The sequence below is a fragment of the Chiloscyllium punctatum genome, chromosome 8 (assembly GCF_047496795.1).
Source record: "Chiloscyllium punctatum isolate Juve2018m chromosome 8, sChiPun1.3, whole genome shotgun sequence".
Taxonomy (NCBI): Eukaryota; Metazoa; Chordata; class Chondrichthyes; order Orectolobiformes; family Hemiscylliidae; genus Chiloscyllium; species Chiloscyllium punctatum.
Window position 1 is genome coordinate 6,801,019 of NC_092746.1, and position 26,363 is coordinate 6,827,381.

General features: G+C 38.7%; 1 protein-coding gene across 3 annotated transcripts in view; it reads left to right on the forward strand.

Moving 5' to 3' along the window:
• The window catches only part of gsdmeb (gasdermin Eb), a 35,515-nt gene extending 9,906 nt beyond the window's left edge, over positions 1-25,609 (forward strand). For all 3 annotated transcript variants that reach the window (XM_072575114.1, XM_072575115.1, XM_072575113.1), the window contains exons 4-10: positions 627-795; positions 4,545-4,665; positions 8,979-9,146; positions 14,448-14,575; positions 20,679-20,877; positions 21,450-21,523; positions 23,992-25,609. In XM_072575114.1, the coding sequence (XP_072431215.1) occupies positions 627-795; positions 4,545-4,665; positions 8,979-9,146; positions 14,448-14,575; positions 20,679-20,877; positions 21,450-21,523; positions 23,992-24,231 (1,099 nt within the window). In that variant the 3' untranslated portion in view covers positions 24,232-25,609. The remainder of the gene's footprint in view (positions 1-626; positions 796-4,544; positions 4,666-8,978; positions 9,147-14,447; positions 14,576-20,678; positions 20,878-21,449; positions 21,524-23,991) is intronic.
• The last annotated feature ends 754 nt before the right edge of the window (positions 25,610-26,363 follow it).

The following is a 26,363-nucleotide window of genomic DNA, read 5'->3' on the forward strand; positions in this document are numbered from 1 at the left end:
CATTATGTAATATAGCATAAAGTATTCGAGACAATCTTTACAGTCAACTTTCCCCTGGTTTTTGGGGATAAAAGGGTTGCTAGCAAGAACTACATTTGTCCACCCCAATTGCACTTGATAAAATGCTGCAGAGTTGCCCTCTTGAATGCTGTGGTACTTTTGGTATTTACATCCACAGTGTTGTTAGGAAGCCAAGTTTTTGGCCCGCTAATAGTCAAGGAACAGTGCATTCTAATGAGACTGAGATTTTCTGTACTTCATCTTGGAGATATTTCACGCTGTGCATTGATGGAGGAGGGATTGAATGTTTAAAGTGTTGTGTGGGTGACTGATCATGTGTACTGCATTCCACTTGGATAATTTCAAGCTTCTTATGTTGTTGAAGCTGCACTGTCCAGGCAATGGAGAATGTTGCATCACACTCCTGACTTCTGCTTTATAGCTAAGGTCAGGGGGGTTTGAAGATGCATCATCCATTGCAGAATTTCCAGTGTCCGACTTACTTTTTTTAAACAGGCCTACTTTCCAGAATACTTTTGATACTTGCTCACATCTACATGTGACTAGTATAAAGGTTAGTGGCAACGAAAGAAAAAAAAAGTAATTTCCCCTACTTGCTTTTCCAGGTCTTTAAATTTGGATCACCCTTTTGTCCAGCAAACCAGTGAAAAAAGAGAAATTTTGTGTGTGGTAAATGAAAAGATTATCACCTCCCAAAAGTGCTCCATTTCCGAACATTTGCAAATTGAAGAAAAGTGTGGTGGAGCGCTGGGACTTAAAACAAAAATATTGAAGGTGTGTATGTTCCCTGAAATACAAGCTTGTATCTCACTGTAGTTGCCATAACATTTTAGCTACATATAGCATGGATCTCTGGAGCTTGTCCAATGACATTTTTCATCTGCATTGGTTTTTAAAACTCAGGAATTGGCTGAATTGAAAATGCATTTACAAATTTATATGTGAATAACTTGTATAAGCTGGATCAACAAGATGAAATTGCAAAATAATGTGAGCCTTTGCTACTTATTGTGTTGTGACAAGGGTACATTAATCATTTTTGTGTGACATAGTCTAAACCAGGGTAGTAAACATTTTAGGAGCACTTCCCATACTTTATTGCATCAATGTACAAAATTAGGTTTAGTGGCTCGAAAGGAAATTGCTTTGTAAAATTCACAAAAGGGAGTTTACTTCACATAAGTATAATTTAAACAAAAAAAATAAGCTGAAGGGAAAGGCAGACCTATGGAATGTGTTATTAATATTAACATGAAAAATCAGTGCAGATGGAATTTTTCTTTTCCAAGCAGATGCAACTTTAAAATATTTTATTATTACCATTTAGTACATGAATAATTGTTCTGTAATTTTGCAAATATTGTGACACTCTATATTTTATTTAAAAACAGTTATCTTGGAGTGACGGTTCCTTTTTAAGAAGGGGGGAGTGCGGGACAGTTAACAAACTGATCACTAGGTGGTATATTCTGGGGATGGTGATTGTGTTGCAGCAATTTGGTTTGAATTTAGAACAAGTTGTGGTGAACTAAACTTCTCTTTCAGCACAATTTGCTTGAAATTCTGGGTGTTAGCTAATAAGGTTAAAGCTCTCTTCTTAACTTAATTATTCTGATAACAGTGATTTGAACTTCTTCTACAGCCAACTGTTGAGAGAGCGTTTTAAATGCAAACCTCCAGAATTTAAGACTCTGAGAACCTAGAGTTCTGAACTGAGGTGGCCATGCTTCAGATACTGGTGGTGTTTCAGAACTTTAGGGAGGTTGCATGAGGTTTGAAGGGACAGACTTATGAGAAAGTGGCTCAGTGGATAGCATTGCAACTTCACAGTGCCAGGGACCCAGGTTCGATTCCAGCCTCAGGCAACTGTCTGTGTGGAGTTTGCACATTCTCCCTGTGTCCGTGTGGATTTCCTCCGGGTGTCCCGGTTTCCTCCCACAATCTAAAGATGTGCATGTTAAATTGCTCAGTGCTCAGGGATGTTTAGGTTAGGTGCAGTAGTCAGGGGTCAATGTAGTGTAACAGGGGAATGAGTCTGGATGGGATATTCAGCGGGTTGATGTAGACTTGCTTGGTCAAAGGGCCTGTTTCCACACTGTAGGGATTCTGTTCTATTTTATGAAAGGCCCAGGACACTAAGCAGTGAATCTTCCAGTTTTTGATAAATAAATCATGACCCTTCAGTCCAATTTGTTCATGCCAACCAGATATCCCAATCTAATCTAGTCCCAGATGGTACACTTGGTCCATATCCCTCTAAACCCTTCTATTCATATACCCATCCAGGTGCCTTTTAAATGTTGCAGTTGTACCAGCCTCCACTTCCTCTGACAGCTCATTTCATACATGCACCACTCTTTGAATGAAAATATTGCCCCTTAGGTCCGTTTTATATTTTTCCCCTCTTACCCTAAACCTATGCCCTCTAGTTCTGGACTCCCCCAACCCAGCAAAAAGCCTTTGTCTATTTATCTTATCTATGCTCCTCATGATTTTATAAACCTCTGAGGTTACCCCTCAGCCTTTGCTCCAGGGAAAACAGCCCCAGCCTGTTCAGCCTCTCCTCATAGCTCAAGTCCAACCCTGGCAACATCCTTGTATATCTTTTCTGAACCCTTGCAAGTTTCACAACATCCTCCTGATAGGAATTAGACCAGAATTGCATGCAATATTCCGAAAGTGGCCTAACCAATGTCCTTTACAGCCACAACATGACCTCCCAACTCCTATTCTCAATGCTCTGACCAATAAAGAAAAGCATACCAAACATCATTTTCACTATCCTATCTACCTGTGACTCTACTTTCAAGAAGCTATGAACCTGCAACCCAAAGTCTTTGTTCAATAACATTCCCCAGCACCTTACCATTAAGTGTATAAGTCCTGCTCTCATATGTTTTCCCAAAATGCTGCACCTCACATTTATCTGAATTAAACTCCATCTGCCACTTCTCAGCCCACTGGCCCATCTGATCAAGATACCATTGCAATCTGAGGTAACCCTCTTTGCTGTCCACTACAATTTTGGTGTCATCTGCAAACTTACTCACTTATACCTCCTATGTTCATATCCAAATCATTTATATAAATGATAAAAAGTAGTGGACCCAACGCTGATTCTTGTGGCACTCAACTGGACACAGGCCTCCAGTCTGAAAAACAACCCTCCACCAATACCCTCTGTCTTTTATCTTTGAGCCAATTCTGTACCTAAATGGCTAGTTCCCACTGTATGCTGTGAGATCTAACCTTGCTAACCAGTCTCCCATGGGGAACCTTGTCGAATGCCTTACTGAAGTCCATATAGATCACATCTACTGCTCTCCCCTCAACAATCCTCTTTGTTACTTTCTCAAAAAACTCAATCAAGCTTGTGAGACATGATTTCCCACACACAAAGCCATGTTGACTATCCCTAATCAGTCCTTGCCTCTCCAAGTACATGTACATCCTGTCCCTAAGGATTCCCTCAACAACTTGCCCACCACTGAGGTCAGGCTCACCAGTCGATAGTTCCCTGGCTTGTTCTTATCATCTTTCTTAAATAATGGTACCACGTTAGCCAACCTCCAGTCTTCTGGCACCTCACCTGTGACTATCGATGATACAAATATCTCAGCAAGGGGCCCAGCAATCATTAGCTTATAAGTAATTGCATTTTATGTGCTTTCAATATTTTAACATAGGTAAGTAAGATTCACATTCTTTGGTTTCTGTGTAATAAAACTCTTCCTTTGTTTTAAATCAGTATAACTTGCGATTTCATACTTTTAGTAAATGCCTGCTTCTCATCTCTATTGAGATCATACCGAGTTGCAGTATACCATTTTGCCCATATCCCTATCAAGGGACCAATCATGAAAGACATGAAGCAGTGGAGATGGGAATGTATTAGGTGTTACTTCCAGCTGTTCTCCCCTTCTGACCGACACCCCTGCACCCTGAAAGTTTTCATTTTGACTGTGGTTCTGCGGATTCTCACTGCCTTCTGACCCTGCACTTTGCATCCATCCTTTATGCATCAATAATGCAAATCCATGTTTTGCTTCCACACCTGAAATGTCATCCCATTTTATATCCTTTTCTCATGTAGATTCACTAGATAGGAGGAAAGATGCTTTCTCCTCTTCTCTCCTTCTGCCAAACTCAACCTGATGCTCTAAATACAATGAGGGAAATTGTTGAGCCATATTGCTGCCCTCAGCCAAACACCTTTCCAATGTAGCACACAACAAAGTTGAAGCTGATCCCATGGAGCCATGAGGAGACCTCAGAGGGGTCTGGTTAGTTGAGATCAGAGGGTGGTACCAGCAGATGTAAAATTATATCTTTGCTCCAAACATTAATCTGTAAAAGGAGGTTTGGCATAAAAGTGAAAGCAAGGCTCCAAAACGCATTTTAAAAAAAAAAACAGTTTACAGATTTATTGGTCATGAGTAGCAATAGTGGTTTTAAATGTTATCCTGTTGAAAAATGTTTCTTTGTGAATTGGAACAGATTTCTGAGCTGCTTGTGTTTTGTAGGTTACAGCAAATGATGATGGTACTATATCCAAAGATACAGAGGTTGTGTTGGAGATCCCACCTCGAACGGTTATTGCATACAGTGTCACTGAGCTTTTTATAAACCAGCATGGGCAGTTTGGTATGCATTGATCATAACAATTAAGCCAAGTAATATAATCGTGGATCTGGTGAATATGCTGCTAGTTCAGTCAGCCAATTGAGCTTCCAATTTCTGATGTTAGAAAGTATACTTGTGATAAGGTAGAAGTGTTTGCTTTTGTCAATGAAGTAACAGAGAAAACATGAATTAGAGTCATAGTCATAGAGATGTGCAGCATGGAAACAGACCCTTCGGTCCAACCCGTCCATGCCGACCAGATATCCCAACCCAATCTAGTCCCACCTGCCAGCACCCGGCCCATATCCCTCCAAACCCTTCCTATTCATATACCCATCCAAATGTCTCTTAAATGTTGAAATTATATCAGCCTCCACCACATCCTCTGGCAGCTCATTCCATACACGTACCACCTTGTGTGTGAAAATGTTGCCCCTTAGGTCTCTTTTATATCTTCCCCCTCTCACCCTAAACCTATACCCTCTAGTTCTGAACTCCCTGACCCCAGGGAAAAGATTTGTCTATTTATCCTGTCCATGCCCCTCATAATTTTGTAAACCTCTATAAGATCACCCCTCAGCCTCCGACGCTCCAGGGAAAACAGCCCCAGCCTGTTCAGCCGCCCCCTGTAGCTCAAATCCTCCAACCCTGGCAACATCCTTGTAAATCTTTTCTGAACCCTTTCAAATTTCACAACATCTTTCTGATAGGAAGGAGACCAGAATTGCATGCAATATTCCAACAGTGGCCTAATCAATATCCTGTACAGCCGCATCATGACCTCCCAACTCCTGTACTCAATACTCTGACCAATAAAGGAAAGCATACCCAACACCACCTTCACTATCCTATCGACCTGTGACTCCACTTTCAAGGAGCTATGAACCTGCACTTCAAGGTCTCTTTGTTCAGCAACACTCCCTAGGACCTTACCATTAAGTGTATAAGTCCTGCTAAGATTTGCTTTCCCAAAATGCAGCACCTTGAATTTATCTGAATTAAACTCCATCTGCCACTTCTCAGCCCATTGGCCCATCTGGTCCAGATCCTGTTGTAATCTGAGGTAACCCTCTTCGCTGTCCACTACACCTCCAATTTTGGTGTCAACTGCAAACTTACTAACTGTACCTCTCATGCTCGCATCCAAATCATTTATGTAAATGACAAAAAGTAGAGGACCTAGCACCGATCCTTGTGGCACTCCACTGGTCACAGGCCTCCAGTCTGAAAAACAACCTTCCACCACCAACACCCTCTGTCTTCTACCTTTTGAGCCACTTCTGTATCCAAATGGCAAGTTCTCCCTGTATTCCATGAGATCTAACCTGGCTAATCAGTCTTCCATGCGGAACCTTGTCGAACGCTTTACTGAAGTCCATGTAGATCATATCTACTGCTCTGCCCTCATCAATCATCTTTGTTACTTCTTCAAAAAACTCAATCAAGTTTGTGAGACATGATTTCCCACGCACAAAGCCATGTTGACTATCCCAAATCAGTCCTTGCCTTTCCAAATACATGTACATCCTGTCCCTCAGGAATCCCTCCAACAGCTTGCCTACCACCGAGGTCAGGCTCACCGGTCTATAGTTCCCTGGCTTGTCTTTACCGCCCTTCTTAAACAGTGGCACCACGTTTGCCAACCTCCAGTCTTCCGGCACCTCACCTGTGACTATCGATGATACAAATATCTCAGCAAGAGGCCCAGCAATCACTTCTCTAGCTTCCCACCGAGTTCTTGGGTACACCTGATCAGATCCTGGGGATTTATTCACCTTTAACCGTTTCAAAACATCCAGTACATCCTCCTCTGTAATCTGGATGTTTTGCAAGATGTCACCATCTATTTTCCCTATAGTCTATATCTTCCATATCCTTTTCCACAGTAAATACTGATGCAAAATATTCATTTACTATCTCTCCCATTTTCTGTGGCTCCACACAAAGGCCGCCTTGCTGATCTTTGAGGGGCCCTATTCTCTCCCTAGTTACCCTTTTGTCCTTAATGTTTGTAAAAACCTTTTAGGATTCTCCTTAATTCTATTTGCCAAAGCTGTCTCATGTCCCCGTTTTGCTCTCCTGATTTCCCTCTTAAGTATACTCCTACTTCCTTTATACTCTTCTAAGGATTCACTTGATCTATCCAGTCTATACCTGACATAAGCTTCCTTCTTTTTCTTAACCAAACCCTCAATTTCTTTAGTCATCCAGTATTTCCTATACCTATCAGTCTCCCCTTCCACCCTGACAGGAATATATTTTCTCTGGATTCTTGTTATCTCATTTCTGAAGGCTTCCCATTTTCCAGCTGTCCCTTTTACCTGCGAACATCTGCCTCCAATCAGCTTTCAAAAGTTCTTACCTAATACCGTCAAAATTGGTCTTTCTCCAATTTAGAGCTTCAACTTTTAGATCTGGTCTATCCTTTTCCATCACTATTTTAAAACAATAGAATTATGGTCGCTGGCCCCAAAATGCTCCCTCACTGACACCTTAGTCACCTGCCCTGCCTTGTACAATTCTTCTTCTGATAAATACTCTTGGGAAGTAAGTGTTTTGATTGGAAAAGATCCAAATAAAACTGTTTGAACCAATTTCATAAGATCTTTTAAAAAGGAATTGAGTGGTTTCTTGACAAAGAGAACATTGATGAATATAAGCAGGGATCTGGAGTAGAACTAGGTGAGGTGTAAAATACTGCAAAATGTAATGGCAAATGGCTTGTTTTGGTGCTGCAAAGTTCTCCAATATTGATGTCTAAAATTAATGTAATATCCAATATTATTTTAATACCCCTTTGCATATTTAATGTTTTCAGAAGTGTCAGAATGTGAGATGTGTTTTAAGAAAAGTTAGTTATGCAGTCATACAGTACGGAAACAAACCCTTCGTTCCAACTAGTCGATGTCGACCAAGTTCCCAAACTAAATCAGTCCTACCTGCCTGTGCTTCACCCATATTCCTCAAAACCTTTCTTATTCATGCACTTAAGCAAATGTCTTTTAAACATTGTAACTATATCCGCATACACCACTTCTTCTGGAAATTCATTCCATATGTAAACCACTTTTTAAAGAAAATGTTGCCCCCATGTCCTTTTTAAATTTTTCTCCTCTCACCTTCAAAATATGCCCTCTCTTCTTAAAATTCCCTACCATAGGGAAAAGACACCTGCCATTCACCTTATCAATACCCATCATTATTTTAGAAACCTCTATAAGGTTACCCCTCAATCTTCAATGCTCCACTGAAAAAAGTCCCAGTCTATCCAGCCTTTCATTTTAACTCAGAACTTCCATACCCAGCAATATTCTGGTAAACCTCTTCTGAACTCTCTCTCCTGCTTGATAATATCCTTCCTATAACAAGGTGACCAGATCTGGACACAGTACTCCAGAAGAAGCCTCACCAACGTCCTGTATTTCCTCATCATGACTTCCCAACTCTATACTCAAAGGTCTGAGCAATGAAGACAAGTGTGCTAAGTGCCTTTTTAACCACTACATGTGATGTAAACTTCAAAGAATTATGTACCTGTACCCCTAGGTCTCTGTTCTACAACATTACCCAAGGCTCTACTTTTAATTGTATAACATCTGTCCCAATTTTTTTTGCCAAAATGCAATATGTCACTAAATATCCAAATTGAACGCCATCTGCCACTCCTCAGTCCATTCATCCAAATGATCAAGATCTCTTTGTAATCTTAAATAACCTCCACTATACCACCAATTTTAGTGTCATCTGCAAACTTACTAACCATACTTCCTATATTCTCAACTAAATCATTTATATAAATGACAAACAAAAGTGGACCCAGCAATTATCACCGTGGAACACCACTTGTAACAGGCTCCAGTCCAAGAAATATCCATCCATCACCATACTCAACATTCAGGCTTGAACTGGCAAGTTGCAAGTAACATTCAAGCCATGCAAGTGACCGGCAAAGACCATCCCCAGCCCAAGAGTTTACTGTCTCTGCTGCTCAATGGAACATAATGGTTGAGAGATTTACTTTCTTTTTCAAAATCGAAATTTTGTGAAGACTTAGTAAGGATGCAATCAAAATTTAATTGAATAGGTTATAGGATAAGGGGAGAAATTATACACGTGTTTGTCTGTCTTCAATTAATTTGAAAGATTCAACTAATCTCCAAAATCAGAATGTAATTGACAAATATTGAATATGTTCTTATTGTCTTGTCTGATTTTAAATCATTTCCATTACTTTTAGTTGACTCTTTCACCATTTATAATATAGTTTTAGCTAACATGGTTCTGACATATTGTTCTGAAAAAGTTACTGATATTTTCACTTTTTTAAATGCCAGATCTCTGCCTACTTTCTGAAAAAAGTGGAGGATTTGATAAAGTCCTACTAGGCAAAAATAAAGAATTTTCAGTCTGCACTTCTTTAACATGTGTTGATGGAGAACATAAACATCAGCAATGTATGATGAATATCCCAAGTGAAACTTCGTTAAGTGTTTTAAAACCAGGTAAGTGAACTTCACAGCAATTTGAAATATTTGTCTAACTATGTGTTTTACCCCAGAGTTTTTGGCCATTGATGTCAAATTCTGTATCCATTTTAGTATTTCTTTGGGATAGTAGTGAATCTTCTATGGTGTTGAGTTTGTAATTTTTGCACAATTTTTGTTATTTCAACTAAGCAGGATTGAATGCAATCAATATGGTTTTATTGGTTTGGAAGATGGTGGTGAAGTCACAACGTTACTGAATGAGTAATCCAGACCCCATGTTAATGTTCTGGCGACACAGGTTTGAATCCGGCCACTGTAAATGGTGAAATTTGAATTTGATAATTTTCTGGAATAAAAAGCTAGTCTAGTAACAACTGTGTCAATTGTCATAGCTATCTGTTTCACTAATGCCTTTTAAGGATGGAAATCTGCCGTTCTTCTGGTCTGGCCTACATGTGACTCCAGATCCACAGCAATGTAATTGACTCCCTCGGACCTTACCATTAAATGTATAAGTCCTGCCCTGATTTGCCTTTCCAAAATGCAGCACTTCAAACTTAACTACATTAAACTCTATCTGCCGTTCCTCAGTCCAACAGCCCATCTGATCAAGATCCTGTTGTAACCTTTGATGTCCACTATGTCACCAATTTTGGTGTTATCTGTGAATTTATTAACCTTACCTCCTATATTAACATCCAAAGCATTTATAATACTGGCAAAAAGCAGTGGAGCCAGCACCGATCCTTACGGCACATCACTGGTGACAGATCTCTAGCCTGAAAAGCACCCTTCCACCGCCACCCTCTGTCTCCTACCTTCAAGCCAGTTCTGTATCCAGATGGCTAGTTCTTCCTGTACTCCATGTAATCTAACCCTGTTAACAAGTCTGCCATCTGGGACCTTGTTGAACGCTTTACTGAAGTCCATATAGACTATGTTCACCACTCTGCCTTCATCAATCTTTTTCATCACTTCTCCCTTATCTCTTTCCTCTACTGTTTCCCATTACTGATTTCATAATTTCCCCCAAACCTTTTCATATCTGTGATTTGAAATTATTTTCAGGTTTCAGACTTCAGTGCATAAGCAACTTTCAGCTGCAGTATTTGTGATCACCTTCATATTTTCAGATTTGTTTCTGAACTTGCCATTATCAAGTCAGATGTTTTTGTTAGTGTCACATGTCCGCTCCCTCTTCTTTTGTGATTTTCATTTATACTAACCCTTATTTAATATTACTGAATGAGATTAGCCATCCAGTCTGCAGATTGGAAAACGAAGATATCAGTTTAGTTTCGGTTTTGCCAAGGATCTGAAAGTTAAGGTCGTGAGACAACGTAATCCTTACAGTCGGACATGCCACATCCTTCAGTACTTTTTAACTTGCTATCTGATGCCATTGTTACTTACTCAATCCTCTGACAATCATCAGGTTTTGTTAAGGGGGCTAGCATAATGTCCTAGGAGAAAGTGAGGACTGCAGATGCTGGAACTCACAGGCAAAAAGTGTGGTGCTGGACAATCTCAGCCAGTCAGGCAGCATCCGATGAGCAGGAGAGTCGATGTTTCGAGCATAAGCTCTTCTTCAGGAATGTCCTGACTGGGTAAACTGCAGATCAGTTGACTTCCTAAAAGTAACTGGTTTGTTTTGTTCTCTCATTTGTGTTTTTGAATAGAATAGGTATCCCACTAAAATGACAATTCCATGAAACTTTTATTTTACTTATTTTACATGAAATTACAATTCCCAATAGTGACCACAGTTTTTTTTATCTTTGCCAACTCTGAGGCAAGTAGTATATTTATATAGTTTTTAAGTTTTATCTCCCTTCGCTACTTGGTCAATCAAGATGACATTTTATCCGGGCAGTTCCACAGACTGTTGATGTACAAGCTCTACTTAGCTTCACGTAATTAAAGGAGACGCTGACAATCTCACTCTCTCATACAAATCAAAAGGAGTTTTGTTTGTATAATAATGAATCTGAACAAATTATCTTCATCTTTGGTAGTACAGAACCTTAAATCTTGCTGAAAGGAGACTTTAAGTTGAAGGTTTTCCTTTTGCAGTCATCAGAACGAGGATGTAAGAAATAGACCTGAAGAAATGGAATTATATGGAGTGAGAAGAGGTGTGTGGGCTGTGCATTCTAACAACTGGTGGGCCCTATCAAGTAATATCTTCTGTTGACCATTCACAGCTGGCAGCTCAAGTAGCTCATGCTTGTAAACCTTAAATGCACAAGTACCATTTAGATGTGATCCTGTTATCATAAATCATTTATTTAATAATCTGGATTGTGCTAACATTTACACTGGAAAACCATTTTAGATAATCATCTAGGAGAAAGTGAGGACTGCAGGTGCTGGAGATCAGAGCTTGAAAATGTGTTGCTGGAAAAGTGCAGCAGGTCAGGCAGCATCCAAGGAGCAGGAGAATCAACATTTCGGGCATGAGCCCGAGAAGGGCTCATGCCCAAGACATCGATTCTCCTGCTCCTTGGATGCTGCCTGACCTGCTGCACTTTTCCAGCAACACATTTTCAGCATTTTAGATAATCAGCCAGGATCACAGTGTGATATATTTGCATAAGCCTGAAGCTTACATATGTAAGTACTCAGAACCCCTTTTTCATGTGGGCAAGTGTAATTAGTGCATACACTGCACCTTTGAAAAAAAGGGATGTGCATGGAGACAGGCCAGTAGCAGCAGTCTCTGACTAATCCAAATCCATCTGCCTGATCGGAGAAGAAAAATTGACAGTTAACTATCCTTGCTGCATCTCCATGCCAATAATGATCCAACCAACTCTTTAGTGGTATCTTTTTATTTCAGATTTGTTTCTGCATTATTGTTCTGAGTGTAAAATGAAAAGCTTCAAACTCTCGTCTCCATTTAGCAATATGTTGAAGAGTGTGAAGCTGGAAAAGCACAGCTGATCAGGCAATATCATCTTCCGCTTTCTAGGACATTTACAAACCTTGTATCATTTCCAAAGTCTTGGTGTTTTGAGTAGATATTGGCAGAATAATACTGTACTTATAATCGTACCGAAAGCACTGATCTTTTTTTTCTTGGAAAACTCTTGGATTAATTCAAGTATTATTGGTGGTTAAATTTTGTTTTCTGTAATGGCTAGATCCACTAAAGCTGTAGATGTTATCATACATCTCTGGAGTAGTTGGAACTTTAACCCATGCCTGCTTGCTCAGAGATATGGACACTACCAGTCTAGAACAAGATCCCACTAAATAAAACCGAACATTCCACACGAAAGAAAATACCAAAAGCATCTGAGCAAGAAGATTCTAGCATAGTTAAGCCAGGGGTTGAAAGATAATTGGGATAGGTGGGAATGTGGATTTGAGCTTTCAATCAGATTAGCCATGGTCACATTAAATGGTGTGGAGCAGGCTCAAGGGGCTGAGTGGCCAACCCCTGATTCAAATACTCAAGGGTAGAATAGAAGCCATTTTCAGAGGGAGATACACCAGCATTAACCTCTCAACCAGCCACCATAGTTTCTTCCTATTGATAACTATAGGAATGTTGTAAATCCCCTATTAATACTTGTGATATGCATGCAATTAATCCACATGTGGTGTGCTACATTATTACATAACTTTCAAATCTAATCTGGAACAATAAATGATTAGTATTTTTTTTCTGGGAGGATAATGTCAGTTTATACAGAAAATGTGCTTATGACTGAAAATAATATTTACTGATGTGAGTAACCAGCTGGTTTCTGGTAGTTTCCTGGGCAACATAGATATTAATAGCACATTATCTGACTGAAAGACGAATTGGATTCCAGATGGTAAAAAAAGACTTCCATATTGTGGATTTTTATCTGTATTACAGAGACCACAAACTGTGAAAACATTCCAAACACTGATGGTGTGGTTTGGAAATAACTTCCTGGCTTCACCTTTGGCATTTAAAAATATACATTTGAACCAGGAACAGGAGTAGGTCATTTAGCTATTTTAGTATGATCATGATTGATCTAATTGTAATCTCAAATCCACATTTCCAACTACCTTTTTTATTCCCTTATTTACCAAGAATCTATACAATCTCTGCAATCAAACATTCAAGACTCTGCTTCCACTGTATTTTCAGGAATTGAGTCCCAGAAGAATCATGCCGCTATAAAAAGAAAGAAAACTCGAGCCTTCTATTTTAAATTAACAACCCCTGATTTTGATAGTGACTTCTAGATCTGGATTCCTCTAGAACAGGAGACATCTTGTCTGCATCTAACGTGTAAACTCTCCTCAGAATCTTGTGTTTAAATCAAGTTGCCTCTTACTCTTCTAAACTCATGCAGACACAAACCTAGCCTGTCCTGGCCAGGATAAGTTAGGAATTCTATCTCCATGATAGTATTGAATAGCTCTGGCATTTCCAGGATGATTGTTCTCACTGGTATGAGGTGAAGTGAAGATTATCTCAAAAATGGATCAGTAACTGTACTTTCAAGTTGAAATTGAGTTTTAAATTTTACTTGGTACACCTTAATTCAACAAACCAATCCAATTGATGGATTCTTGAACAATGGTGTAAACCCTAATTCAGGTATTAATGTTTGTTCACAAATCTCATTCAAATCAAGCCGTAAATGCAGTTTAATTTATACATTATCTCCTGCTTTAATAGTTGCTTTCCCAGGTAGCTATACAATGGGGGTCAGTTAGTTTAATTTGCTGGATGACCGGTTTGCAATTCAGTGAGGTATGGTGACCTCAGGTTAAATCACCATCAGTCCTCCCTCTCTCTGAGGGAATTGCCCTATCATCTGGTAAGGCTGTGGTTACTTTACCTTTTAGTTATAAAATAGTGAGAGCTTAGATGGAATGGAGCAGTGTGATGACCAAGAGTTGGAGTTTATCAAAGCATTTAAAATTTTAAAGGTCTTGGATAGCACTTTCCTGGTGTAATGTGAATCATGTCTATTTGCTAAACATCAAATTTGTTTCATTGAAAATAGGAATTTGTGTTCTATTGCCTGTTTATGCTTTATGCCATTTGATTGAGAAGTTAATTTGCTTCTGCTTAGAATTCCTGTGATTAACTTTCAAGTAGTCTGATTATGAAAACTGGAGATTAATGACTGATCTTTGGGAAGTCTGTGCAGTTATTCGTTTAACGATAAGTTTGGTAAATATGTTCAAAGAAATAGTGGTACTGGATTTCACTATTGATATTAAGTGTTTTCTAGACAAGTTTAGGTAATTATGAATGGAATCTAAATATTGATGCAAATTGATTTAACATTGACGATGATCGTGACACCCATATCTTCACAGCTATTGAAGAGGCTCAGCAACAGCTGCAACCATTCTGTGAACTTTCTGAGGACAAATGTCAGCAATTATTTAAATATTACTGTGAGTTCTTATACCACGAAGACGTGATTACCCTTCTTGAAAATGTTGTAAGTATAATATTTTTTGGGTGACTGGCATCCTTATCTGCAGTGAAATACAGTAATCATTTTAGTCTATAGTTTGAAGTAGTGGGACATGACCCAGAAGCATATCTAAGAAATAACTAACACTAACAATTGTTTGTCAGTGATGGAAGTAAATTTTGTTTTGTTTTTGTTCATGTATTGGTCTTGCAAATTAGACGATCCCCTCTTTTCATTTCCATACTACGAGATGCAATGCCAGAACTAGTTCATAAGACCCCAAGTATTGAAGTAGCCAGCAATGGGATAGCATTTATTGTCTCATTTTCAATTGTCAAAGACTCATCCATTCTCAGAGCTGAAGATAAACAGAATGAGCCTATGACCATTCCAAATAAATACATTGAAGGGAACTGAAAACCTATCCCCTTATTTTGTCATTCCTCCAACCCAGCATGGCTTTCATACAGTTTTGTGTTTAGACCAATGTAGTATTGAGGAATTTCAATCTTCTCAGGAAATTATCATGAAATTAGATTGACCAGCACCATTGTCACTTTTTTAATGAAATAGTGATATCCAGTGAAGCAACCTTTGGTTATAAATGGGATGAATGAATTTCATCAATGTAAGATGTTGATTATTCCCTAGAATCTGTGTTGTGAGTGGATTAATTAGTGAGGCATCTCAACACCACGGCAATATAGAGTCAGGGTCACCTAGCAGAGCTAGAATTTACTATCATTGAGGAGTTGGTGAGATGGCTGGTTTGTAATGCCAAGAATGTGAGTGCCTGTCTCTCTCTCTCTCTGTCTCTCTCTCTCTGTCTCTCTCTCTCTGTCTCTCTTTCTTTCCCCCCCCACCCCCCACCCCCCCCTTATAATGAGGTAGACTATAGCAATTTTACTGTCATTGTATACTGGTCAAGCATTAGATCAACATAATGTGCAAGACAGTGGTCTAGAGTAATGTTCATTCTTATTGTTCAATCTTAGTAACTTTGAAGAACAGACAATCTCAAACCAGGCATGAAGAAGCAGGTCCTTGGTGTCACTACATTACTGTACCACTGTAATTTATATATAAAGTTGAAAGGATGTTAGACTACTTATTGAAGGCTTGGTCTTCTCTAATCAGTGGAAGCTAATGACAATAAATAGAAAATACGGGGGAAACTAATAGCATGAAATGTGGTCAAATGCTTTGCCTGTGATGACCCACAACCAGGGTTTGTCGTGGGGTTTATCTTCCAGAAATCTTTGGATTCTGGAAACCTTCCCAAGTATGTTGGAAGGTAGCAAACATAATCCCACTACTTGGTATTAAAAGAAAAGGAGGAACTTCTGGCCATTTAGTCAAACATTAGGGGGAGATAAAATGGTAGAATCTATTTTGGGATCACTGGGCATTTAAAAAGGATGACAAAGAAAGCTTTCTTCAACATTTCTTAAAATTATAAAAAAATCATCACCTGTTTGAACAAAGTTGATCTTTTTCTGAAAGAAAAATAGTGTAGCTCATTTTCATCAACCTAGACTCATAAACATGGAATGGTTGCAGCAGATCTGGAGGCCACTCCAGCTCATTGCTGTCCACATCAGTTCTGTGTGAAAGCAAATTCCCTTACCCCAATATCCACATTCTTTCCTAAAACTCTGCAAATGTGTAATTATCCTTTTGAAAGCCACTCTCAGGTAAGTGTATTCTAGATCATAATCCATCACTATGTTAAAAAAAACACTTTCCTCTTATCACCTCTTCATTTTGCCAGTCTCTTTAAATTAGGATCCTTTAGTTTTTAACCCTTCTACCAATGTGAAGAATTCTTTCCACCTACTCTTTATAAACCCTTCATGATTTCGAGCACCTCAAATAAATTTCCTCTAAACCTTCTCTTCTCCAAAGAGAACATCTCCAGCTTTGACAAAATATCCAGTTACTGAAGCCCCTTGTGCCCAAATCGTTACTGTAAATCTTGTCTGTACCCTCTCCTATGTCTTTACATTGTTTCAAAAGTACAGCAACCAGGCTTACACACAGCACTCTAATTGAGGCTTAACTAATATTTTGTAAAGGTTGACCATAATTTGCATGCAGTTGAAATCTGTTATTAATTTCAGGTTGTTCTGCTATAATGTGTGTTTTGTTAACACAAATTCGTTACAACACAATTGACAAATTGGAGACACTGTTCTAAAGCACCAAGTTTTAAAGTGTGTATTGGTTATAATGCAATTCCGCTCTTAAATGGTGCTGCTATAACGCGATTTTCGTATAACACTAGATTGCATGAGAATGGAACTACCATGTTATAGCAGAACTGACTGTAATTTCTCAACCTGCTATGCCAGCTTTAATGATTTATGTGTAGAAAACCCAGGTGCCCCTACTCATGCAAAGGGATTGCTACTTTATTGCCTTTCTCATCTCTTTTTTTCCCCCCCCCCCGCAAAAATGTATCACTTTATGTTTCTTCGTTTTAAATTTTGAGTTTTGCATGCCCACGCTTTCCACCAGCATGTCAAAGATGCCATTACTATCCTTCCAGTTTACTTTGCTGTTTAAATTTTTTGATAATGTAACTACTAAGGTGAATAAGGGGGATCCAATGGATGCAGGGTACTTTGGATTTTCAAGAAGCATTCGCAGGTATATCCCTGCATTTCTGACATAAATGCCATAACTTGGAACAATTGTTAACTCTGAGAATTGTAGTGATAAATTTCTGAAAGAATGTAGATTGGTGGAATTGCCAACATGTGCCAGATAAAATTTAATGCACAGAAGTCTGAGGTGACTTATTGCAACAGGAATAATATGGAGAAACAATATGAAATGAAGCAAACATTTTAAAGAGCTTGCAGGAGCAGAGGAAATTTGGAATATTTCTGCATAAATCATTGAAAGAGGTAGGACATGTTGTGAGCGCGGTTATGGAAGCATAACACATTTATAATGGTGCAAAGGACTTACGTCAAATCTGTTTTTTTTTTAACAAACAAAACACTTCAGCCTCCATTGGAGTATTGTATGTAGTTCTAGGCACTACACTTTGGGAAGGATCCAAAGACATTGGAGAGAGTACAGATAAGGTTTATGGAAATGACCTCACAGATGAAGAAATTGGAGGCTTTTGAAGAAGGGACGATTAAGGAGGTTTGGCAAAAATATTCAAAATCACGAGGAATCTGACAGCATAAATAGGGAAAAAAGTCTCATTAGTAGAAAGGTCAAGAATTAGAGGTTGCAGATTTAAGGTGATGAGCAAAAGAAGCCTTGGTGGAATGAGGAAAACCTCAATTTATGACATTAAGTAGCTAGGATCAGAATTCACTGCCTGAGAGTATGGCGCAGACAGATTCTGTTGGGGCTTTCAACAGGGAATGAGATCATCAGAAGAGAGGAAAATTTGCAGGTCTGTGGGGAAAAGCAGAGGAGTGGGATTGTAGGTAAATTACTCTTCCCATGCCAGCACAGTCAGGAGTCCACAGACATCCAGGTTGAGTAGATTGGCTGTGCTAAATTGCCCATTGTGTCCAGGGATGTGCAGGCTAGGTGGATTAGCCTGCATATCCCTGGAAATGTAGGGATAGCATAGGATAGTGGGTCTGGGTGGGATACTGTTTGGAAGGTCAGTGTGGACTTGATGGGCTGAATGGTCTGCTTCCACACTACAAGATCCTTTGATTCTATGGGGGGCCAAATGGATGTCTCCTGTGCTACCATATACTTTAATATACTGTGGGCTGGATTATATGCTGAGCACTGGCTCCCCACACCACAGTAAAAACTTCTGAATAGTTCCCCCACTTCAATTAAGGAGCCAATACCCTTTATTAGTATAAAATCTGAAGCCTGTCTTTAAGCTCCCAGTCAATTGGACACCAGCAGCTTGGTGTCACACAGGATTGATGGCTGATACCAGTTTTGCAAGAGCTCCATGAGAAAGAGAACCCATGGATGCTTCCATCTCTGATAACAGATGTTGCCAGGGGGCCAAGTTGATCAACAAATTGAGAGCAATGTGCTAAGGAGGCAAAACAAGAGAGGACCCCTGGTTGGCACAAGAGACCTGGGAAGGAATCACTTACCCCCTACTCCTTTGACCAGCAGTCCCAGGATTAAACCTCCTACTAACTTCTGGTTTAAGGGCTGTCCTGGCACCCAATAAATTGGAGCAGAGGTGGCATGGCACGTTTATCTACTTGCCTGCTTACCCCCATGAATGGCTCAACTTTCTTTTGGATTTTTCTATCTTAGTGAACTGTGGTTACTCAATCCTAAAATATATTTCAGGTAAAAGTGGATTAAGTATTAATGGAAGTTTCAGAATATGGGATGGTGCAGGAAGTTGGAGTTGAGGTACAAGATCAGCCATAATTGGTTATTGGTGCAGAATGGCCTATTCAAAACTCCTCTTTCTTTTTTATGTTCTTGGGATTTGAAAGGAGCTAAAATTCCTCCCATACTTGCTGGAACTTTTCCATCATTTCTATTTAAGTGCTTACTGCCTGAGAATTTATTTAATTATATAGATTCATTGAATTGTACTCCTTGAAGATTTTGGTAAAACATGGTACCCATTTGACACTGGTGTAGTCAAAAATACAGGGCTGAAGTTTCCTTTGAACATTGGGATGTGTTAACGCATCCCAGCTTAGACTATGTCTGGGTCTTTCCTGCCTACATGATGTTGGAGGCCCCTGGTAAGGCCTGTCCCACTCAGGACATTGTGCAGGCTGAAGTATCAATTGGAGGACCAGAGACTGTGAGTGAGTGGGTATGTCACTGCATGAGATGGATGGATGATATTGATAAGGCATGGAACATCAAAGGTACTGCAAGATGTAAATGGTCTCTGATTTCTAATATGCTTAAAATAAACTGTGTATACGGCTGGCAGGCCACTGTTGCAGAAATTAAGTATGTCTACAGGATGGTTGTGGTCTATTAATTCCATGACTCGGGGAGTGCAATGGAATTAAAGAGACTATTTGAGGTCCTGACCTTTTTTCAGGTTATCCTCCTCCTTGAAATTCTGCCTGTGGGAAATTTGTTTCTAAGTCAGGATTATGTTGTGCACTGGCATGCCCACATGCTTGCCTCCAAACCCATTTTCTGTCTCACTGGTAAACTGCAACCCATAGTCACCACAGAAGGTTGGAAATGATGATGATTTTCGGATGTTGGATGTAACCTGAGTTAGGGGCAAGAATGAAGTATATTGGTTATTGCGTGAATCACATTGCGGAGAAATCTCCATTTGCAAGTGGAAGGTTAATGCTTAATCCACTTTCACCTGAAATATATTTTAGGATTGAGTAACCACATCTCACTAAAATAGAAAAATCCAAAAGAATTGATGAGCCATTCATGGGGGTGAGCAGGCAAGTGCCATGCCATTGGCTCCCTTCCACTCATAATTTGCACCCAATTAAAGGCCCATCCCATCCTTGCTCCAGTTTATTGGGTGCCAGGACAGCCCTGAAACTGGAGCCTCACACGAGGTTTATTCCTGTGGGCTGCTGATCAGTCAAAGAAGGAGCAGGGGGTAAGTGATTCCTTCCCAGGTCTCTTGTGCCAACCAGGGGTCCTCTCTTGTTTTGTCTCCTTAGCACATTCCTCTTTCTCGTGGAGCTCTTGCAAAACTGACATCAGCCATCAATCCTGTGTGACAACATCCTACTCCTCTTGAGGCTTTAGTGGCCTGCCTGAACTCTGTCAAATAACACAAGTGGCAGGAGATCACATTGACTGCAAACTAACCAAGAACCATAACTTACAACAGCAAATATCTGAAGTGTTTTTAACGTGTTTATTTCTGAAGAATGGAGCCAGTGTACATATTTTACTGACCAGCGAGAACTGCATGAACAATGCTGAGGGTTGTAGAATATAATTAAGTTAGTCATTTTCTTTGATTTCGTAAAGTCTCCTCCTGAAAGTGCTGGATGTAAAGGCAAATTCTAGTCTGCCCATTTGATACAATGCTAACCGTCATTTAGCCAGGTGAGATGGTATGAGAGTAAGCAACTTTCAAACCATGAAAGTGATTGTACCTATCACTGGTCAGAAAGTTCTTGGCTTTATACCAGAATTTTTTTCTTGTTTGTTTGGTATTCTGTAGTTGGATAAGCTTTCTTCAGAGGAACATCCAAGTCTTACAGGACTGCAAGAGCTAGAGGCAACTGAGGCTCAAAATGTCAAGGATATGCTACACATTTTGGGTTATACTTGCCCAAATGAGGATGGCTCTTCAGAAAATAAAGATGCTGCAAGATCTGAGCTATTTACAGCTGCATTCTACCTTTTTAGTGCTTTAGATGGTAAGAAAGACATTTCATGCCTCAGAATATTTCTGAAATATTGACAAGTAAATAAAAACATCGTGGATATTTTTTGTAGATTATTGGTCTGGAATTGCTCTTGGTGTTTCCTGACTGGAAATTAGAAGAATTCCTGGAGAAACAATGTAATTTCCTTTTAACTGTTTCTCATGGAGTTTGAGGGATTGGGCGAACTACAGATTTTACAGGCAAATAAATAACTTTGTAAATAACAATTCTCACTCAGTAAGTTATCATAATTTATCTATTGGTTTCTGTCAAAACTAGTCAATCTTTGATCAAAGACTATAAGCTACTGAACGTGGGATTATGTTTAGACAGAATTAGTTTAAACTTTTGGCAGAAAATTCAAAGAATTACCTCAATTTTTTAAAATTAAGTTATTTTTGTATGGTATAATTACTAAAGTGAAGCTTTTATTGATGGGAACAACATTTCCTTAAAATAATCTTCAATTTTGTCAAATTTACCAAGCTTTGTTATTGATTACAAAGCTACAGTTCAAACTGTATTTGGATTACTTTGTGTCTAACATGCCTCTATTTGTTTAGCTTTGTCTGAAGAAAGTCTTGCAGTTTTGGGTATTTGCTGCGAAATTCAAATTCTTCCAACATTGCTTTATTTGGTAAGTTCATGTAATAATCAACAGCTTACAGTGGACTGTCTAATGTTTTATAATACTTTTCCCTCTGTGGACTGGATGACGTTATTATTTGCTGGAGCATCATAAGACATTCAGTCACTCTTGCCTTGATGCCTCGATGTCCATTTGTTTCAGTGACATTATTTATTCATTTTCAACTGTCAAACGTTGAATTTCTTGAACTTTGACTTTCACAGCCCTATATCTGCTTGTACAGTTGTGTCATTCAGAGTGGAACAGCGGCATCTTCTTGATCTGAATCCTTCCTTTGGCACAATGAAAGATTTAGTTAAAAGCAAAATCCTGCAGTTACTGGAAATTGGAGCAAGTCAGGTCAGGCAGCATTTGTGGAGTAAATAAGAGACCAAAGACTATTCTTCCTTGGAACTGAAGAAGAATCACTTTTGAACTCAAAATGTTAACTATTTGCTGAGCTATTTTCACGGTTTTTCTCAATCAGCACCTGTGCCAAAACTTATACACAGTGATTTGAAACTGCTTTAGATCTTTCTTTCTCGTGCTCTCCTCCCTCTCTCACTCTCCTCCTGTCTCGCATTCAAAAGTACAGACTGGTATCCTAAATGGGAATAATTATAATTTTTGCAGATACATTTGAGAGTTATCCCTATCTAGTCATTCAGTCAAAATTGAATGTAATCAAAATTGTAGGACATTGAGTTTACAACTGGATATGACTTAGTAATTATCTGGAAAAACATATGATCTTGTCAAGTAACCTGTACCCTGGTCCAGACGAGATAGAAAGGGTGGTCACTCAACAGCGTGCTGTTCTTTCACTTCTCTTCTCAGTGCCCAAGTCCTCTCAAACCCAAGAGTGTTTACTGGAGTCCTCATTGAGTGATTTTCCACTTCTTACTGTACTGAGCTCTCTCAATGTCTCTTATTTTATATCCTTTCTTCCCCAAGGATAAATACTTTGTTGAATTGTTGATAGTTAGTGTCTGATAAATGTTCATTTCAAAACACCTTGTAAAGCATCAGTTTTTTAAATTTCAATCTTGGGTTGAAATTCCCCACCTGCCAGTATCATTTGCCTTTGTTAACTTGTTGAGCTTCGATCAGGGCCAAACTTTGCGTGCAATCATTCTTCCTTCACCTTTACCCTTGCATACCTCAAGCTTTCTCCCTGCTAGCAACTGCCCACTTTTGCTACCAGATTTAATTCTCAGAAGTTTGGTTATTTGTATTGATTTCACCATCACATCTTTATGTCTAAGCAGTTATTTTTGGGACTTGTTAACAAGTTATTCACAATATTCATTTCCTGTTTTATTCTTTATCAGCTGTTGAACCATGGTGTTATTTGATGAAACAGCATCTATTCTGATGCACACTGAACTTTCGTAATTCTGCAGGCATCCAGACTGAGGGCTTATGCTCAAAATGTCAATTCTCCTGCTCCTTGGATGCTGCCTTTCCAGCACAACACTCTTCAACTCTGATCTCCAGCATCTGCAGTCCTCACTTTCTCCTAGGCTAGCACATCTTTGTAGAACTGCTGTTTGTTTTGGATATCGGAGTTACACTCTGACCTCCTCTGTCCATTAGTTTCTTCCAAGGCTAGGCACCATTATCCCATCCAAGCATTGTCATTCCAATAGTTTTGTTTTGAGGGTATTAAAGCTTGAGTTAATTTCTAATATATCTTTATTACTTGACTATTCTAATCTTCATTTGGTCGGCTTTTGTCATTCTGTAAACTTGACCTCATCCAACCTTTCACCCATGTTCACTGATCTGCAATGGCTTGTGGTCAAGCATTGGTTACATCCTTGACTTTAAACTTCTCTGCTTGTTTTCTCTCTAGTCTTGCCATTTCATATTTCTATAATCTCCTCAAGCTCCACAAAACATATCTGTGCTTTCTGATTATGATTTCTTTAGCATCTCTGATTTAAATTGCAGTGATTGGTAGCTGTGGCTGTGCCTTCAATTGCCTTGACCCTAGAGTTTTGAATGCCTTCACTAAATTTCTCAGCCTCCCTACGTTTTCCCATCTATTAAAACCACTGTTTAAAACCAATCTCTTTCGCCAAAACTTTGGTCATGGGCCCCAATATCTATCTCCTTCGGGGGTTTACCGTTGCATTCTGGTTCGTAACACTCCAGTGAAGTAGGTTGGGTTGTTATATTACATTAAGGGACACCATATAAATACAAATTATTGTAGAAGCATTGAGAACTTGGCTTGGTACTTCCTTCAATGCCACAATGCGCATCTCTTTTCATTATTTTTTATTTATTTATTTTTCATTAATTGACCATTACTATCTGAAATGCTTTGTCCAGAGAGGTTAAAGGATTATAATTGTTGTGTTATGCAAATTGAGATGTAGAGGATCAGACTGCCAGTTGTGTTTTCAGTCTGTCCCCTGGACAAAGGCACACAGGCTTATACCACTCTTTCATTGTCTCTTTCCTGCTTTCAGATTAACAACATCCCTGATGATGGAATGCTTCCTGCTGATAATCCAGATCTGCTGCTCTTAAAAGAAGAGGATCATTTTTATGTAACTCAGCGACTATTTGCTTTATCAAATATCTGCCTGGAAAAGAAAGAATCATTCATCCATGTTGTGACTGGCAGTCAACCTGGTATGCTTCCAGTGTGCCTTTGCATAGTTCTGCAGGGATTTGCCATTCTTAGTGGGATCAGAAGAGATGCGTAAACAGTTCAAATCTTCAGGCTTGAATGTGTTTCAAAGTCTTTTTTTTTAATGACTTTAATATTTCATTACGTTCAATATAGTTGTCTTGTAAAGATTTCTGGAATGTGATTAATATTTTGCAAAGGAACAAGATGGAAAATTTAATTGTGAATTCCAGTCAATGGAAAAATGAATCACAGGATTTCAGAATTATTACAGTGCAGAAGGAGGTCATTTGGCCCATCATGCTGGCACATGATGTACATCATGTTCCATTAGCTTATTGAATATATTCCATCTTGCAGAAAATTACAATGTATGAAATTTGTAGTGTCAGAAATTATAGATTGTCAGTGGAATTGTTCCCTTGGAGAGATTGAAAGTTGTCAGCAAAACATCAGTATTATCAGTTAGTTAGTTTAATTAAGCAAAACAAAAAAGCCTTGATTGAATAAGACTAACATTATCAGGAAGAAGAAAAACATTTTAATCGTCATGACACTGTAGTTGAATTATGATAAGGAGTTGATAGTTTAGTGGTGTCAATATCCCCTGTGCCATTAGTTCCATATTCAAAATCTGGAACACTGATCTATATCTTTCATTTCCAAGTTAAACTAAAATTAATAAGACCTTCAGCTGAAAACACTAATGGTTAATTACCAGAATAGTCCATGTTTGCATTTGCTGAGTATTGATATGAATTTCTGACTAATTTTAAAGGAGTATAATTCCACTAAGCCTAAACACTGTTCTGTCGAAAAGTAATTTTATATTTCTGAAAGAAGAATATATTACAAATTTAACATTCAATAGTTTGAAAAACTAATAGCAATTTATACCAAATCTGTAACGTTACAGATATTTGTAAACATGAAGTTTGTTTTTCAGTTTTTACATGTATCTTTTTTGAAGTAGCTTTAATAATATTATTAGCATCTGACAAACAAATAACGATTGTCGACGTCGCTAACTTTGACATGTTAAAATTAGTACTGAAGTACTGTACCTTGTGCAGTTAGTTCTCGGGTTAGTCGCATCAATTTAATGACCCATCGCACATGGAATCTACAGTTTGGAGGACAGTTCTTGATGTTTACTAAAGAATGCCCACTGAGTGGAAGTAGACATTTCAGCAAAAGTGATTGAAAAATAATTTGTAACAGTATTTTTCTTCACTAATCATTCTGTGCTTGGTACTGCAACCTCTATATATTTAGGCTGATTTATCTTGTAACAATAATATTTTCAATAGTTTACATGTACATGTCTAAATGTGGAGACATTGCTTAAAATCAGTCATATTTGATAGCTGTTGTCATTGATGCTTAATAAAATACTTGCTGCTGTAGTGTATGTATTTCTTCTTTAAATAAATATAAATTTGGGTTCTTAAGAATATTGTGAATTTGAAAAAGATTATTTTAAAATTTTTGCTACATGCCCACCTGATTCCTATTATATGGTCGCCTGATTTTTCCATACAGAGGAGATGTGTTGATCAACTTCGCAAATTGATTTTTGAATGGTCTGATAATTCAGATTACACGGGGTGAAAAGCTGTTTTTGTGCCATAAAAGGACAGGGAGCACCCTCCTGCACATGCAGCATGTTACAACATGGAGACAGATTGCAGAACTGAATCAGTCTTTCTATCTCTGTATTTGCAACACATTAAAATTAAAACCTTTAAAGACTCTCAAGATTGACAACCAATGATGTCCAACCAGCCTTTTTAAATAACCAGTCCCAGACTCTGCATAATCAATTGTAGATGCCTGTTTGTATCTTAAAGCAAGGACTGCAAATCTATTAACAATACAGTAAATTTAGCAGGTAAAATTAAACCACAAAGTAATCTAACTGGGCTATGCTTTACCCTAAAAAGCTTTTGCTTTTAGCTATGCAGGAGTTCCTCAGGCTAGTGGCCTAGCCCAAACGATCTTCAGCTCTTTATCAATGACCTTCTCTCCATCGTAAGGTCAGGATTGGGGATGTTTTCCGATTGATTGATTGTGCAGTGTTCCACACCATTTGTGACTCCTCAAATACCGAAGCAGTCTATGTTCAAATACACGAAGATCTGGGACATTATCCAAGCTTGGGATGACAGGTGACAAGCAACATTCACATTACTCAAATGCTGAAAAATG